At 37.4% G+C, this 17227-nt stretch overlaps 1 protein-coding gene across 2 annotated transcripts in view; it reads left to right on the forward strand.

The window, feature by feature from the left end:
- Window positions 1-15216, forward strand: part of CEP135 (centrosomal protein 135) — a 76657-nt gene extending 61441 nt beyond the window's left edge. For both annotated transcript variants that reach the window (XM_027600429.2, XM_027600430.1), the window contains exons 22-26: window positions 2246-2455; window positions 3498-3700; window positions 4795-4899; window positions 7395-7507; window positions 13490-15216. In XM_027600429.2, the coding sequence (XP_027456230.1) occupies window positions 2246-2455; window positions 3498-3700; window positions 4795-4899; window positions 7395-7497 (621 nt within the window). In that variant the 3' untranslated portion in view covers window positions 7498-7507; window positions 13490-15216. The remainder of the gene's footprint in view (window positions 1-2245; window positions 2456-3497; window positions 3701-4794; window positions 4900-7394; window positions 7508-13489) is intronic.
- The last annotated feature ends 2011 nt before the right edge of the window (window positions 15217-17227 follow it).

Raw genomic sequence — 17227 nt, forward strand, 5'->3', positions numbered from 1 at the left:
CTGCCAGCTTGTACTGACAGGGACAGAAACAAGGTGAAACGAAGGAAGGCTGTTGAACATCTGGGATCCTACCAGCAGAAAACAGGCTAGTAGAGTTACTTGACTAAAAATACCAGTTCTCCTTAGAGAAAAAGGAAGAGTGGCTCTAGGTAGCTCAAAGGCTGACAGGGCTGCTGTTGTCACCACAGGCCCAGGGGATATTGCCTTCTTGGTTCCAGAGTGCAAGGCCACTGCCCCTGAGGGCCAGGAGGGTGGGGCTGTAGCTGAGGGTTGAGAAGGTGGGACCACCCTAGCAGGCCCAGAAGACAGACCATCAGGGCACAGATAATTATTCTTAGGCCTTAAAACTGAATGGAATTTTCCTTGCTTGGTTGCAGACTTACTTTGGACTAGTAACCCTTTCATTCCTTCTCTTTTCCCGCTTTCAGAGTGGGCATGTCTATTCTGTGCTTGTTTCGCTATTGTTTTTGGAAGCAAATAACTTGTTTAGCAGTGTCACAGATCTCGGGAAGGAGAGTAGTTTTGCCCCTGGATGGACCATACTCAGAGTCTTACCTATATCTGATTTAGATGATGCTTAGATGAGATTTTGGACTTAGAATTGATGCTAGGATTTTGGCATGGAGTGACTATATTTTGCACAAAGGAAGGACATGAATTTTGGGGAGCTAAAGGGTGGACAGAATTATGGGCCTTAAGTTATGTTGAAATCCTAACCCCCAGCACCTGTGAATGTGGCCTTTTTCGGAAATAAGGTTTTTGCAATTATAATCAAGGTAAGATGTGGTCATACTGGACCAGGGCAGGCCGTAATCCAACGACTGGAACAATCTGGAACAGAAGATGCAAGGGAGAACACCAGATGAAGACAGAGGCAGAGACTGGAGTGAAGTGTCTACAAGGCAAGGAACACTAAGGATTGCTAGCAGCCACCAGAAGTTGGGGGAGAGGCATGGAATAGATTCTCTCTTAGAACCTCCAGAAGAAGCCAGCTCTGCTAACGTCTAAATTTCAGACTTGTAACCTCCAGAATTGTGACAAGAAATTTCTGTTGTTTAAAACCACCCAGTAATTTGCAGGGATTGGTTGCAGCAGTGCTAGGAAACTATCCTATCTCTCTGAGTTTTCTTATTAAGAGTATAGTAACTGAAGGAATGCTTTCAACCTTCAGAAAAATTCTCAGAAGAAACTGTTCTTTAATTTTTTGTTCTATGTCATTGTTTATGTTTTTATGTGGTATATAAAATTGCTTTTACATATTTAGGTTTAGGGAACTTTGATTTTAAATTCATTAACTTGGAAAATCCAAATATTTACTTTTATGTAACTGTTGAAATTTATTAAATCTTCACAGCACAGTTAGATTTTTAATGTCAACTTATTTCATTATTACTTATTAAAATAATTTTATTTTTCAAGTATGGAAGTCTTATTAAACTCTAGAGTAGAGGGGCACCTGGGTGGCTCAGTCGTTAAGCGTCTGCCTTCGGCTCAGGTCATGATCCCAGGGCCCTGGGATCGAGCCCTGCATCAGGCTCCCTGCTCAGCAGGAAGCCTGCTTCTCCCTCTCTCTCTGCCCCTGCTTGTGTTCCCTCTCTCGATGTCTCTCTCTGTCAAATAAATAAATAAATAAAATATTAAAAAAAAAAAAACCTCTAGAGTAGAGTTTATATCAGCTTGTATTTATCACTCAATTTAAATTGAGAAACTTAAAATGTGGACTATTCTAGAAAAAGATCTGTATCAGTATTTCAAACTTTATTATTTCAGTTATTAAAGTCTTATAAAGTTGTTTATTACTATTAGGTTAAATTAAATTTAAATACAACTTCACGTATTTCGTTTTAAAGCAAACTCCATTTTGAAATTTAAAATTTAAAGACAGCTAAGGAGTGATTATATATGTTACTTTTTCTTGAGAGGGTATTATAACAATTTATAAAGATAAAATTTAACCTAACTTCAAAGATCCCTCTTGTTCACCCTAAAACAATCATTTTCATCTTTGCATCTTCCAAATATATACATGAGGTACTTAGGTACTGTGATTAATAATTATATACAGTTCATTTGGTTAAGCATAATAGGCCACCTTTAAATAGCAGGCAGCTTCCTGAGAGTATCTTGAAATATGCAAAAATTGGCTCTCATATTTGCATAAAGGGAGGTCGTGGCTGCACAGACTCAAGCCTTTAAAATTATTGGGTTATTTCAACTTTTTGTCGGTTTCTTTTTCTACTTTCAGCACATAAATGCACATCATGCTTATGAATCTCAGATCTCATCAATGGCAAAAGCCATGTCTAGATTAGAAGAAGAACTGAGACATCAAGAAGATGCAAAAGCGGTGGTGTTGAATGATCTGTCGTCTCTTAGAGAACTTTGCATTAAGCTTGATTCAGGCAAAGATATCATGACCCAGCAACTGAATTCCAAAAGCCTGGAGTTAGAGAGGGTAAGAACTGAAAAGATTTTGTTTTGTAGCACATTGTTTTATTAAGCCCTCCCCTCATTGTTTTACTTTATCATGCACTGCCCCTTTTTGTTCCCCTTTAAGGAGTTACTTTTGACTACAGGATTTTGACAACTAGATTCTTTGCCAGGATTTTTCTGGCAAACATCGTGATGAAATGAGGTGCTCTCCATTTTGGAGTAGATGGGTATTTAGGAAAATAGGAGTCTTCTTATTATAGAATAGGAGCCTATCCCAGTACATTTCTTTTCTCTGTTTGAAGGTAAGATTTAAATGATGGATTGAGCTGTTTATTACTTCATAATGGAGTAGTTTTTCTGATAAAAATCCCAAGACATTTTGGGGCACCTGGGAGGCTGAGTTGGTTAAGCAACTGCCTTCGGCTCAGGTCATGATCTCCGGGTCCTGGGATCAAGCCCCAAGTTGGCTTCCTGCTCAGCGGGGAGTCTGCTTCTCCCTCTCCCTTTGCCCCCACCTCCTCACATGCTGTATCTCAAATAAATCAATAAAATCTTAAAAAAAAATCCCAAGACATTTAAATCTTAGTTAATTTTAAAAGTCTAGTTAGCTGGAACTTCCCATTCTCAAACTGAGGCATTACTTTAAACAACCCAGTGTGTGTTTTCAAACATAGGTGTTTTCAGTTTTCATTCATTTAGTAGGATGTTTATTTTCGGGTACTGAGAAGCTCAGTTGTCAGAGGACACGAAATAGATCAGAAGGGCTTCCTTGCTGATAAGATTGGCCACATTTTAGGATTTTATGTTAATGACCGTCTCTTGACAAGGTAGTGTGAATGAAAACTATTTGAGGGCTGGAGTAGGTATTGTAGCAAATAAGCCCTTACTGAAAATAGCAAAAATTATTTTGAAAATAAGATGATTTTCTTACACTTAAAAAAATGGTTCTAAAATCTTTAACTGGTACCCAAAATAAATAACTGATGGGTATATAGCTCTGCAAGTAATTTTTCAGAACAAGTCTAAAATTCTACTGAAGTAATCTTCCTTTGTTTTCCCTGTAGGTCATGGCGGAATTAGAAAATACAAAATCAGAAGCAGAACTGTTAAAAAAACAACTGTCAAGTGAGAGACATACAATTAAAAACCTTGAATCATTGTTGGCTACAAATAGAGATAAGGAATTTCATTCTCATTTAACATCCCACGAGAAGGATACAGAAATTCAGCTACTTAAAGAGAAGTTAACCCTTTCAGAAAGCAAATTGTAAGTGCCATAAATCAACCTATGTAAAGAAAACAGCTTGTCAAAAATAATTTTTCAATTTTTGGTGGGAGAGGGGGAGGGGAGTGTGTAATGTGGTACAAAACCAAAATATCTTACTTACGTGGTGGCTGCTTTTGGAATTCAGGGGTTTAGTTCAGGAGAGACATTGTGTTTGGAAATGTAGATTTGTCTATCTTCACCATAGAGATGGCACCCATGAAATTGAATGAATGAACTTTAGAAAAATGTCTAAATTTGAGGAACAAAGAGGAGTCAGCAAAGGAGAGAGCATTTCAGGATGGGGAGAGCTGTCTGTGTCTCTTGCTGTGGACTAGGAAAAAGACTTCAAAAAGACTGTGTGATATTACCTTTTAGGAGATTGATGATAGTCTTTTAGATGGACAGTCTTTTAGATGGACAGGTTTGGACATACTTGATGGAAGAGGGGAAGAAACCCAGAGTAGATAGTACAAGCGGAACAGTTTTAGAAGAAGTTAAGAAATATTTCTCTTTCGGGGCACCTGGGTGGCTCAGTCGGTTAAGCATGGCTCAGGTCATGATCCTAGGGTCCTGGGATCGAACCCCACATCAGGCTCTCTTTTGGGCAGGGAGCCTGTTTCTCCCCCTGTCTGCCACTCCGCCTGCTTGTGCGCTCTTTCTCTCTCTGTCAAATAAATAAAATCTTAAAAAAAAAAAGAAAAGAAAAAAATATTTCTCTTTCTGAGGCAGGAGTCAAGAAAGAGTCAACAAAGATACTTTACATCTTGATGTTATAATTCATGTCTTGTTCAAATTTATATTTCCACCATTGCTGCAGTGCCCAGCACATACTGGAAGCTCAGTTTAAATGTTTGTTAAAGAAATAAGATGAATGAATGAATGAAAAGGAAAACTTAGTGATAGAAGCCCCTGAAGAAAATAAGCTCCTGAAGTTGAGAAAATTTGTGTTAAAAAGTCTTGTTCTTTTCTTTTTTTGTCCTGAAGTATCACCTCCATTTGTATTTATTAATAACAAAAACAAAAATCCATAGTACTTGATTACAAAACAGCATATTTGTTACTTATTTCTTTGATTTTTAAAATGTGTTTTTAAGAACTAGTCAAGGCCGGGAAAACACCATGCTTCGGGCTAAAGTGACACAATTACAAACCGATCACGACGCTCTGAAAAGGCAGATTTCAACTGAAAGATACGAACGGTAAGAAAAATTCTTAGCACTGGACAGTGTTTTTATTTATTCCCTATCCTATTTCAAAAAGGATTTAATATAGCTTAAAAAGAGACAACTTCCTTTTAGCATCTATACAAAAGTAAATTTCTTCTGATACTTCTTCCTAAAAAGGCAACAAGTGTTGTGGAAGATAATATCCTTATAGTAAATAAAGTAGCAAGTATTGTCTCAATGTTTTCTGTAGCATTTCTCAGGGCATTATTTGAAAGAGTATAGATAGGGAATCAGCAAGGTAGCAAGGACTCTACAAGAACCCAAAACAATGTGGTCCAATAGGAAACTCTAAATGTAGATCATCAACAAAAGGGATGATAATCATAAGAACAACTGATAAGGGCTCCTGAGTGATTCAGTCAGGTCATGATCCCAGGGTCCTGGGATCGAGTCCCACATTGGGCTCCATGCTCAGCGGGGAGCCTGCTTCTCCCTCTGCCTGCCACTCCCCCTGCTTGTGCTCTCTCTCTGACAAATAAGTAAATAAAATCTTAAAAAAAAAAAATTGATAAATATGTGCCAGATACCATATACCAGTAATCTATTATTATGCCTATGTTAGAGGAAACCAAAGTCACATAAATAGTAAATGGTAGAGCCAAAACTAAAATCAAGGTATATCTTGTACACCTGAAACTAACATATGTATGTTAATTATACTTGAATTTAAAAAATAAATACAAATTAAATGGGCGCCTGGGTGGCTCGATCGGTTAAGCATCTGACTCTTGATCTCAGCTCAGATTCTTGATCTCAGTGTTACGAGTTCAAACCCTGCATTGGGCTCCATGCTGGACATGGAGCCTACTTAAAAATTAATTAATTATAACTAATTAAAATGAAGGAAAGGCAGATCTAATTTTATATCCCATGCTCTTATATACAGTATATTCCCTATAGCTTAGTAATTTTCATACTCACTTATATTTCAGTTCATTTGCTTTGTTACATTGAGAATTTGAATCCCCAAGTGTTACAAAGAGAAATGAGACCTGCTTTCACAGCTAAAATCAAAATCTAGTTTGCAAATCACTTAAGTTACTTTTCTTCCATTCCTTTTTTTTTCCTAAGATTTTATTTATTTATTTGACAGAGAGAGACACAGCGAGAGAGGGAACACAAGCAGGGGGTATTGGGGAAGGAGAAGCAGGCTTCCCGCGGAATAAGGATCCCAATGCGTGACTCGATCCTAGGACCCTGGGATCATGACCTGAGCTGAAGGCAGATGCTTAATGTCTGAGCCACCCAGGCGCCCCTCCATTACTCTTTCTTGCTATGTTAATACCATAGACATCAACATTCCTGAGATTTCATTCTCAAATAGTTGGTAAAATTGCTTATCAGGTCAATTTTTTGAGTTCTTTATTATCCATTGGCATCAGAACTTTGAGTGATATGCTATTTGGAGTATAGACAGAATTTGCTAGGAAATATCTGTGATTTTAAAGAGAAATGAAACCTGAGTAATGAAGAAATGCATCAGTGTCATAAAAGCAGTGTTACTAATTTCTCGTAATTGGGAAGATTTAGTTTCTCAGTGTGCTAAACTGTACATACATGATGATGTCCATTTCCTAATGATGATTTAAATTCTCTTAAATCCAAGGGCCCTAAATCAAGCCCTCTTTTGCCTAGGGTTATAAGACCGTTAACCCCATTAATTCTTTTTCCATTGCCCCTGGTCCCCAAAGAAACCTTGGCTGGCATGACCACGTCTCCTTTTCCTTACCATCCAACTAGATTATACATTCTTACACCACCCAGGGAACAATATTGGTTCTTGGGGGAATAGAGAGTGGCAAAAAAAAAAAAAAAAAAACTTTAGGTATTACAATGATTTATAGCCCTCTAAAGGGCTTCAGTACATAAATAGCATATCTATGTATTAAAATTTCATGGGGAGAGGTAGCTAATTTGGGAGGAGGGAATATCTTAAAAAGTTTCTTTAGGGGGTAATAATGAAAAAAAGTTTGTGAAACACCCAACTGGGTAGAAATCCTGGACACTGAAGAACATAAGGCAGAAAGTCTAGGCCAGAGACAGAATAGCCCACAAAAGAGGTAGCAACACAGTCACCATTCTTTGTGGGGCCAACTCAGACACAGGGAAGGAGACCATAACAGAGAACATAGTGATTTCACTTCTGATGTTTGGGAGTTGTTAGGAAGGAGGCTAGGTTTATGTGCAAGAGGAGGTGGGAAAGGAAGCGGGGTGGGGTAGAGGAGGGAGCCAGCCAACTTTGAAAATCTCTATTCAGGGAGGCTTTGAACAACCTCTTATGGTACATATTCCTTTAATTGGAATCTTTTATTCAGTACTTAAAAATTATATAAGGACATAGGATTTAAATTTAGTAGAAATACACATTAATTAATTGAGAAGTTATTTAATCACCCAGTAACAATTACAGCAGCTTATATTTGTATTCCACTTTTTGGTATAATCTCTTATTTGTTCTTTACTGACAGAGAACGAGCAATCCAAGAGATGCGTCGCCATGGTCTTCCCACACCACCCCTTTGTTCTACTCTGAGGTCTCCTTTACATTCTCCTGAACATATAAACTGTTAATTATCAGAAGGTATGTATGTAACACCAAGGACAAGCAAAATTAATCCGTAGTTATAAAAATTCAGAAAGTAGTTTTCCGCATGGGAGGAGGGGAAATTGCCTACAAAGGTGGTCAGGAGGGGCGCCTGGGTGGCTCAGTTGTTAAGCGTCTGCCTTCGGCTCAGATCATGATCCCAAGGTTCTGGGATCGAGCCCCGCATCGGACGCCCTGCTTAGCAGGAGGCCTGCTTCTCCCTCTCCCACTCCCCCTGCTTGTGTTGCCTCTCTCGCTCGCTCTCTCTCTCTCTCTCTCTGTCAAATAAATAAATCTTTAAAAAAAAAAGAAAAGGTGGTCAGGGGAACTTTGTGAGGTAATGGAATGTTCTGTATTTTGGTGATGATTACATGGGTATATATGATTGTAAAAACTCAGTGACCTGAACGTTAGTTCATTCTTTTATTGTATGTAAATTATACCTCATTTTTTTTTTAAGATTTTATTTATTTATTTGAGAGAGAGAGAATGAGAGATAGAGAGCACGAGAGGGAAGAGGGTCAGAGGGAGAAGCAGACTCCCTGCCGAGCAGGGAGCCCAACGCGGGACTCGATCCTGGGACTCCAAGATCATGACCTGAGCCGAAGGCAGTCGCTTAACCAACTGAGCCACCCACGCGCCCTATACCTCATTTTAAAAAAGAGAAGACATCCACAACAGAACACTAAATGACAGTATGAGATATCACATTTGATGAAGTGCCAAATTCAAGGTACAAATAATAGGTGATAGAAGTATAGACAAAGATGTACAAATAGTAATGCATATGGCACAGTAGACTCAATCTGACAGGATTGGCAGGTTGGAAAATGATGAGGGAAGAAGGCATGGAAGGTAGAGTGGAACATACAGGACATATTGAATGTGAGGCAAAATTAGAGATTCTATGTAGTCTTGATTCTGTGAGTCAAGGGGAGCCATTGAAGGTCCTTCTGTGTATAGGATGAATACAAGGGAGGGATTAAGATGAAAGAACTGCTCCTGGTGGATCAACTTCATATTTGGGTCATATTGGGGGAGGGTGGAAATCAGAGGGAGACCAGAAAGAGGTATGAAATGAACAGTATACTCAGTTCAGGATCTGTATAATAATACTGAAAGGTAGGACAGATTTTATTTTTTTTTTAATTTTTTTATTGTTATGTTAATCACCATATATTACATAATTTGTTTTGGTGTAGTGTTCCATGATTCATTGTTTGTTCATAACACCCAGTGCTCCATGCAGAATGTGCCCTCTTTAATACCCATCACCAGGCTAACCCATCCCCCTACCCTCCTCCCCTCTAGAAACCTCAGTTTGTTTTTCAGAGTCCATCATCTCTCCTGGTTCGTCTCCCCCTCTGACTTACTCCCCTTCATTCTTCCTCTCCTGCTATCTTCTTCTTTTTCTTTTTTCTTAAAATATGTTGCGTTATTTGTTTCAGATCTGTGATTCAACAGTCTTACACAATTCACAGCGCTCACCGTAGCACATATCTTCCCCAATGTCTATCACCCAGCCACCCCCTCCCTCCCACCCCCGACCACTCCAGCAACCCTCAGTTTGTTCCTGAGATTAAGAATAAGGTAGGACAGATTTTAAAAAACAAATTGTAATATATATACAGAAAAGTGCCATATCCTAGTATACAGCTCAGTTTTCACAAATAGAACACACCTATGTATAACCTATACCCAGACCAAGAAACAAAACCTATCTCTCTCGGGCTCTCTCCTGGTCGTAAGCCCTGCTCCAGAAGTAACTGTCCTGTCTTTTAAAAACATAGATTTCTTTTGCCTGTTTTTGGACATTTTTTAAATGAAATCATACATTTCTGGCTTCTTTTCTTCCACAGTATATTTGTGAGATTCATTCGTACCATTGTGTGTATTTGTAGGCTGTTCAGTCTTGTTGCTGCGTTGTGTGTACGCACTCCATTGTTGATGGGCTTTTGCTAATTTACAGTTTGGGCTCTTACAGAGTTATGATGAACATTCTAGTACCTGTAGGTGAACAGACATGTGCACTTCCTTTGGGTATACACTCAGGACTGAGGTTGTTTGGTCACTGGACATGCAGATGCTCAAACTTAAGTAGCTATAGCAGAGTGGTTGTAAAGAGCTAGGATACATTTGACAGAGGAAGGGCCAAAGGGATGTGCTGATTCACTGGAGATGGGAATGAATGGGAAAGAAGTATGTCAGACCCAGGGCTTGAAAGGTAGGTGACTGAAAAATGCAAGCTCCCTGACCAAAAGAGTAAAGTCAGTCTTTTTAAAAAATATGCATTTCTTTGTCTTTTTAAATAGAAGTATATAGAAGATAATTAAGCATTTCTTCGATGACTCAGAATCCTCATTATGTATGTTAATTATGTGCTATACTTTAATATACCAATGCCCCCAGGGTTTATTGGTATTTGTAGGACCTAGGTTTGTTGGGGTTTTTTGTTTTTTTTTTAAAGATTTTATTTATTTATTTGACAGAGAGAGACACAGCGAGAGAGGGAACACAAGCAGCGGGAGTGGGAGAGGGAGAAGCAGGCTTCCCGCGGAGCAGGGAGCCCGATGTGGGGCTCGATCCTAGGACCCTGGGATCATGACCTGAGCCAAAGGCAGACGCTTAATGACTGAGCCACCCAGGTGCCCCTGTTTTGTTTTTTTTTTAAGATTTTATTTATTTGTTTGAGAGAGAGATAGCAAGAGCAGGAACACAAGCAGAGGGAGTGGGAGAGGGAGAAGCAGGCTTCCTGCCGAGTGGGGAGCCCAATGTGGGGCTCATTGTGGGGCTTGATCCCAGGACCCTGGGATCATGACCTGAGCTGAAGGCAGATGCTTAACAACTGAGCCACCCACGCACCCCTGTAAGACCTAGGTTTAAATGATGCCTGATTGCTGTGCTTTTGTGTGTGTTTGTTTGTTTGATTAGAACGTGTATTTTCCTCTTTTCACTTTGAAGACCACTTCTCCATGCTGGCTGCAAACACTGTGTCCTCAGAACTTCAAAGCTCTGCTGTATTAATTTGAATGTGATTAGATGGAGGTTCAGCTTCTCCTTATAAAGCCTTGTAACAGCTGTGACGCATACATTTTCTCATACTAGATTCACAGCTACATTTTAGATCAGGGATTGGTAAGCTAAGGTCTGTGAGCCAACTGTACTCCACTGCCTATTTTTGTAAATTTAGCTTTATTGGAGCATAGCCACACCTGTATACATATTGCGTAAGACTGCTTTCTACAGTGGCTGAATTGAGTAGTTTTAATGGAGACCCCGTGGCCCACAAATCTAAAATATTTACTACCTGGCCTTTTACATCCTGTGGCCTCTAGAAAACTCTGCTGTACACCCATGAGATAGTAGAGTGAAAAAACAAATAATTCTTTAGTTTTATGAAAGTAGGCTTTACCTTATAAGACCCCCAAAAAGGGTCTTGGGGACTCCCAGAGATCCCCAGATTCTACTTTAAGAACCACTGATATAGGGCGCCTGGGTGGCTCAGTCGGTTAAGCGACTGCCTTTGGCTCAGGTCATGATCCTGGAGTCCCGGGATCGAGTCCCGCATCAGGCTCCCTGCTTGGCGGGGAGTCTGCTTCTCCCTCTGACCCTCCTCCCTCTCATGTGCTTTCTCTCTCATTCTCAGTCTCTCAAAATAAATAAATAAATCTTTAAAAAAAAGAACCACTGATACAGAACATACTGGATTTCAGCAGTCTCTAAAGCTGAATTAGAAGTTTTTTTAAGTTTTTGTTTTTGTTTTTTTTAAAGATTTTATTTATTTTTTGACAGAGAGAGACAGCGAGAGAGGGAACACAAGCAGGGGGAGTGGGAAAGGGCAAGCAGGCTTCCCGCTGAGCAGGGAGCCCCATGCAGTGCTCGATCCCAGGACCCTAGGATCATGACCTGAGCCAAAGGCAGACACTTAACGACTGAGCCACCCAGGCGCCCCTGTTTTGTTTTGCTTTAAAGATTTTTTTATTTTTAAGTAATATCTACACCCAACATGGGGCTCAAACTCACAACCCCGAGATCGAGAGTCACCTGTTCCACCGACTGAGCCAGCCAGGCATCCCAAAACTTTTAATTGCGATAAAATATATATAACGTGAATTTTGCCGTCTTAACTATTTTGAAAGTGTACAACTCAGTGGCATTAACTTCAGCATTTGGCATTGTACAGCCAAAACCACTATTTCCAAAACTTTTTCATCACCCCAACCAGAAACTCTGTATCCGTTAGGTAATAACTCTCCAGTCACCTGACTTTACCTCCCTAGGCCCTGGAATTCTGTAATCTACTTTTCTATGAATTTGCCTATTCTGGATTTTCATGTAAGTGAAATCATACTATATTTGTCCTTTTGTGTTGGGCTTGTTTCACTTAGGATCATGTTTTCAGGGTTCATCTATGTTGTAGCGTGTGTCAGAACTTGATTCTTTTTTATGGTTGAATAATATTCCTTTGTGTGTTTGTGCCACATTTTGTTTATCTACTCATCAGTTGATGGACACCTGGATTGTTTTCACCTCCTACTATTGTGAATAATGCTGCTATGAATGGTGTATGGTATCTGTTTTAGTCCCTGTTTTCAGATCATTTGGGAGTACCTAAGAACAGAGTTTCTGGGTCATATGGTAGGTCTGTGTTTAATATATCCTCACTGAGAAAACATAAAATACAAAAATATAAAGAAGGAAACCAAAATCACTTTTTTTAACATTTTTTTATTGTGATAAAATATAACATCAAATGTATCATTTTAACCATTTTTAAGTGTGCATTTCTCTGGCAATTAGTATATTCACATTATTATGCAAAAACAATGTCCACTGTCCATCTCCAGAACTTTTTTATCTTCTTCAACTGAAACTCTTTACCCATTAAACATTAACTCCCCATCCTTCCCTCCCCCCCAGCTCCTGGCAACCACCATTACAAATTTCTGTCTCTATGAATTTGACTACTCTGTTTACCTCATATAATTGGAATCATACAGTATTTGTTCTTTTTGTGACTTACAGTGTTTTCAGGGTTCATCCAAGTTGGAGCATGTGTCAGAATTGCTGTCTTTTTTGAGGCTGAACAATATTCTGTTGTATGGATACACCACGTTTTGTTTATCCATTCATGAGTTGATAGATAACTTGAGTTGCTTCTGTCATTTGGCTGTTACGAAGATGGATGTACAAATCAAAATCACTTTTAATCCTACAACCCAGAGAAATTAGCAATTATCATTTTGGTATATGCTTCCTTCTTGTGTTTGATGTGTAATAAATATACACACACATTCATAGACATATAATTCTAATAGAGATCATACTCGAAATAGTTTTTATCCTATTTTTTGTTTTGTTTTGTTCTTTGGGGTTTTCCCCCCTCAATAAATTGTTGAGAGCAGCTATTCTTACCATTAAAAGTATTTTCAAAAATGCTATTTTAAAACCATTATGTAACAGTTCATCACATGGATATTCCATGATTTACTTAGATTACTTTCTCAGTGTTTCCACTGTGGAATTTTTCATATTTGTGTGTGTGTGTGTGTTTTAATTGGGAGGCTGATTAGATAGCACATAAGGTTAAAAAATTTGGAAAAGTATTTGACTATCCATACTATGCTGTTTTAAGACTCAGACAACACAATTTACAGTACTTGTATATTATCCTAAATGTCATATTGTTCCTCATTTTGAGTGATTTTTCTGTTAACATGCTGTGTTATCCCTTTCTTTTCACTATTCATTTAGTCCTCATATACTTTGATGTACTTTGGTGCTTTGAGGGGAATATCTTTTTGAAGTATAGAGCAGTACTTCTGAGCTATTAACTATAACTTGATTATGGGCAAAGGCTTTATTGGAGACTACAATTTCAGTTAAAACTGAAAACAATCTCAGTTTTTTGTGAATGTTCTAAGTAATTTTATTTGTCATTTTTCTCTTAACTCATCTTTCCTGTCCCCTCTTTTTCAGAATGATGGCTACCAGCGAGTTAGCTATACGGGTTTTTTGAAGGACAGAACAGTAATGAAATATTTGAAGTACTTGTTCCTGAAAATCATGAACATTGACACAAATTCTACCTCTGTCAACTTTTATTTAAATCAGTGAATATTTATGTAAAAAATTTGGTTTAAAAGAGCCATATCTATGTGTATATTTTATATATGTGACAACAAAATATGTATTAATAGTGCTAACTAATGTTCTATCTGTATTTATACTATTCCTGACTTAAATTACTCCTCAAAGTGTATGTTTATACTGTGAATTAATATAATGTATTGTTCACATTATGCTTTAATAATCTTTTTCATAATGAATGTGTATATAAATATTCTTACAGTACTTCTAACAGAGTGTTTTAGTTTTCATGCCTGTGTTTATAACCCATATCTTTAATGCATTCACATAAGTATTATCAACTTTGATGCTCTGTTCTCTCACTTAACTTTTTTCTTCTAAATGTAAAATTAATTATTCACCAGTATGTTGTCTGTCATCAAGGATAATATATTCAGGTCTATTCTTAAAATAGTAGAGGTCTTGATAAAATAATGATTACCATATGTAATTTGTTATTGCTCACTCGAAGAACTGTGATGGAAAAGATGCATTTATATATTATATACAGTATATTATTTTGGTTATCACATGGACTTTTCATTTAATACAAATTCTATCAAAATCAAACTAAATGCATTCAGAATTTTGTAAGACAGTAGAACAGAAATTTGGGACACTTTTTCAGTAAATAAAATTCCTCCCTGTATTAATTGAAAATCTCAGAGTATAAAAGTATATGGAGTAAATATAGTATTTTGTTAAAATGCCAACATACATTCAATAATAGCAGATTTTTGCTTCTAAACCTGTGTGTTGTAATTTATGAGTCTTGCAGAATAGTAGTAAACACTGAACTGTGGCATGTTAAATAGAAAACAACTTTTTACAATTAATTTCCAAAGTTGTAATTTTAAGGAATTTAGATATACACATACATCAATAGAAGAACAGAAGTACAAAATAGAATGTCAGATACAAAAACTAATCGTGTTTGAACCATACACATTTGAAGAAAATTCTCTGTTCTCTGCAGATTTCATTATAATTGAAAAAGAAGAACTTAAGAACAAACATAGGAAAGTTGAAGAGCAGTTATTTATGATACGTTTTGTTTCCTCTTGTGCTTTACTACAGTGGAGTTTGTGTGTGTGTGTTTGTGTGTACCTGGGGGTGGGCACTGTTTTTTTTCCAAGACTAATATGCCTTATATTTGGGTTATGCTCTTTGCAATAATTCACTGTGTATTTGGTTGTGATGTGGTTTACTTTTCTACCATGTTTGTAATTTTAAGTGTTCCACCTTCTTTGTGTGAATTCATGTATTATGTAGCAAAATACAACAGAAATGGGACTATTTGCAATGTCATATGGAAAATCTTTTAATAAATATATGTAAATAAAATAAAAAATATCTGTCCCCACCTTTTCCCTCCAAGCAACAGCAAGACATACTGTTAATATTTTATTTTTAATGTTTTCTATAATTTAAAAATGTATAGCTTTGTTATTTTCTTAACCATGTTACAGTTTTTCTAAATTAGTTTTATCCTAAAATACCGAATGTTCTGACCTTTTATAGATGTTTTTGTTTCAAGTAATTTTAAATTATGCTTGATACAGATTTTCCAATAAACTTTCCGGTCAATTTATTTTCTCTTTCTTACAAATAGTTTTTTCTTAGATTTTAGCAATATTCTTAATTCTAAAATTAAGTACAATTAATTCAAATCAAACTTTATCATGTTAGGATATGGAGAAATCGCTGTGCTTATGTGCCAGGTACTTTTTTTTTAACTGACTTTGATTTATTTCTAGGTAGTTCAAATATAAGAAATGAAGTCAAAGTTTGTTTGAAATCCATCTACAAAATGATTAAACAGGCTCTCCCAGTTCTTAGAAGATTTTAGCACCTGACTTACTGTCTTTCTACCATTAGTTCTATCATCAGTCTTTTTTGTGTATCTTCTTAGAACACTGGTTATTGACCAGTCCTGCACATTAGAGTTACCTGGACAATTTTAATGAAAAACTGATTTCTGAGCCCTACACTAGTCCAAATAAGAATCTCTGGGGGTTAGGTGTGAGCATTTTGGTTTTGTTTGTTTAATTTTAGGTTCTCTAGGTGATTCTAATGTGTCACCAGATTTAAAATGCTAATTTAGAAGCTGATCCACCAAACTGATTTCATGACCTACTGATGGGACTCAACCTATAGTTTGAAAAGACTGCTCTAGGTCTTATCATTACTTCCAAAAATCTCAACTACCCCCCTTTCTGGGTCACTCTGTCATGCCTAGCCTAACAATTCTTGGACTCTCCAAGGACCTCCAGACGGTCGATTCTCTCTCCTATCCTTCGTCTAGAAGTCCCTCACTTTCCTTTTTATCTAGCATAGGCAGCATTTTCTTTGCATGTACCCTAAATTCTCTTATCCCTCTAAACTGAAAACTCAAAATCTTGTTTGTATCCAACTATTCCAACTACGCTGCATCTGTACCTAAGCAGCTGAATGGGACTAGAGAAAAAACCAACCATGCGGACTCTTTTCACTTGAAACTTAAGGCCCCGAAAATCCAGGACCCACAGCACTGTGTGAGGATCTGTACACATTTTCCTGGTCAATTCACAATCTCTCCTCAACAAACATTTCACATCTTCTCCTCTCAGACCTTCAGTCCTCCCTCTTTCTTGCTCTCAGGTTGTTTCTTTTTTCACTGAGAAAATGGAAACAGGAAGGAAACTTTCTCACCCTCCCAAATCTATTAACAATAGATTTGGAGACATCTGTATCTTTATAACTTCCTATTCTATTATGACACAAACCATCTCTACCTCTAGCTATTTTATCTAGTTGTGATCAGCATTCATTCCTTCTACTACTCAAAAGACTCCTGCATTTAACCCCATGTTCCTGAGTCATTTTGGCTCTATTGGCTTGTTCGAACTTGCATGCATACCTCACATTTTTAATCTCCTATGTTAAAACCTTCCCAGACCCAACCATTCCATTTTTTGCACCCTTCAGAGCAAAAAAATCTTTAAAAGGTGTTATCTATACTCACTTCATACCCTCTTTTATACCCACCTTTCCTTCTTAAACTATCCAATCAAGCTTTATTCCCATTACTCCAAACCATTTTTGTCAAGGTACTAAGAACCCCTATGTGTTCTTTATTTCCTTTTTCACACATAATGTCTCCAGTTAGTGTTTTTTGCTATATTTTGTTCTTACTTGATACTGCCTCTGTCCTCCTTTGAAGAAGGATTGGGGATAGATAGAGCTTTAAAATAAACGCATTTGAAGATAAGATTAAGGACTTCTTCCAGAAGGCATCAGAAAAAGAGATTGCAAATGTAAAAGAAAAGCATTATGGAGGATGTGTGTCAGAGTGCCAACGTCTAGATAATAATGAGCCTTAGAAGAGAGAAATATTAGGAATGCAAAAACTATTTTAAGAAATAATGGAAATAAATGTCACTAAATCAAAGGATACAGTCTGAGGTCTTTATTAAAAGGGCTCAGAAAAAGCCAAGTAGGAGAGAAGGGAAAAACCCACATTTAGATACAATATTAAAGAAAAGCAAAGAAATTTTAAAAGCCCCAGAGAGAAACAGTTCACCTGAAAAGGAACAAGGATTGTTGGTG

The sequence above is a fragment of the Zalophus californianus genome, chromosome 2 (assembly GCF_009762305.2).
Source record: "Zalophus californianus isolate mZalCal1 chromosome 2, mZalCal1.pri.v2, whole genome shotgun sequence".
Lineage (NCBI taxonomy): Eukaryota > Metazoa > Chordata > Mammalia > Carnivora > Otariidae > Zalophus > Zalophus californianus.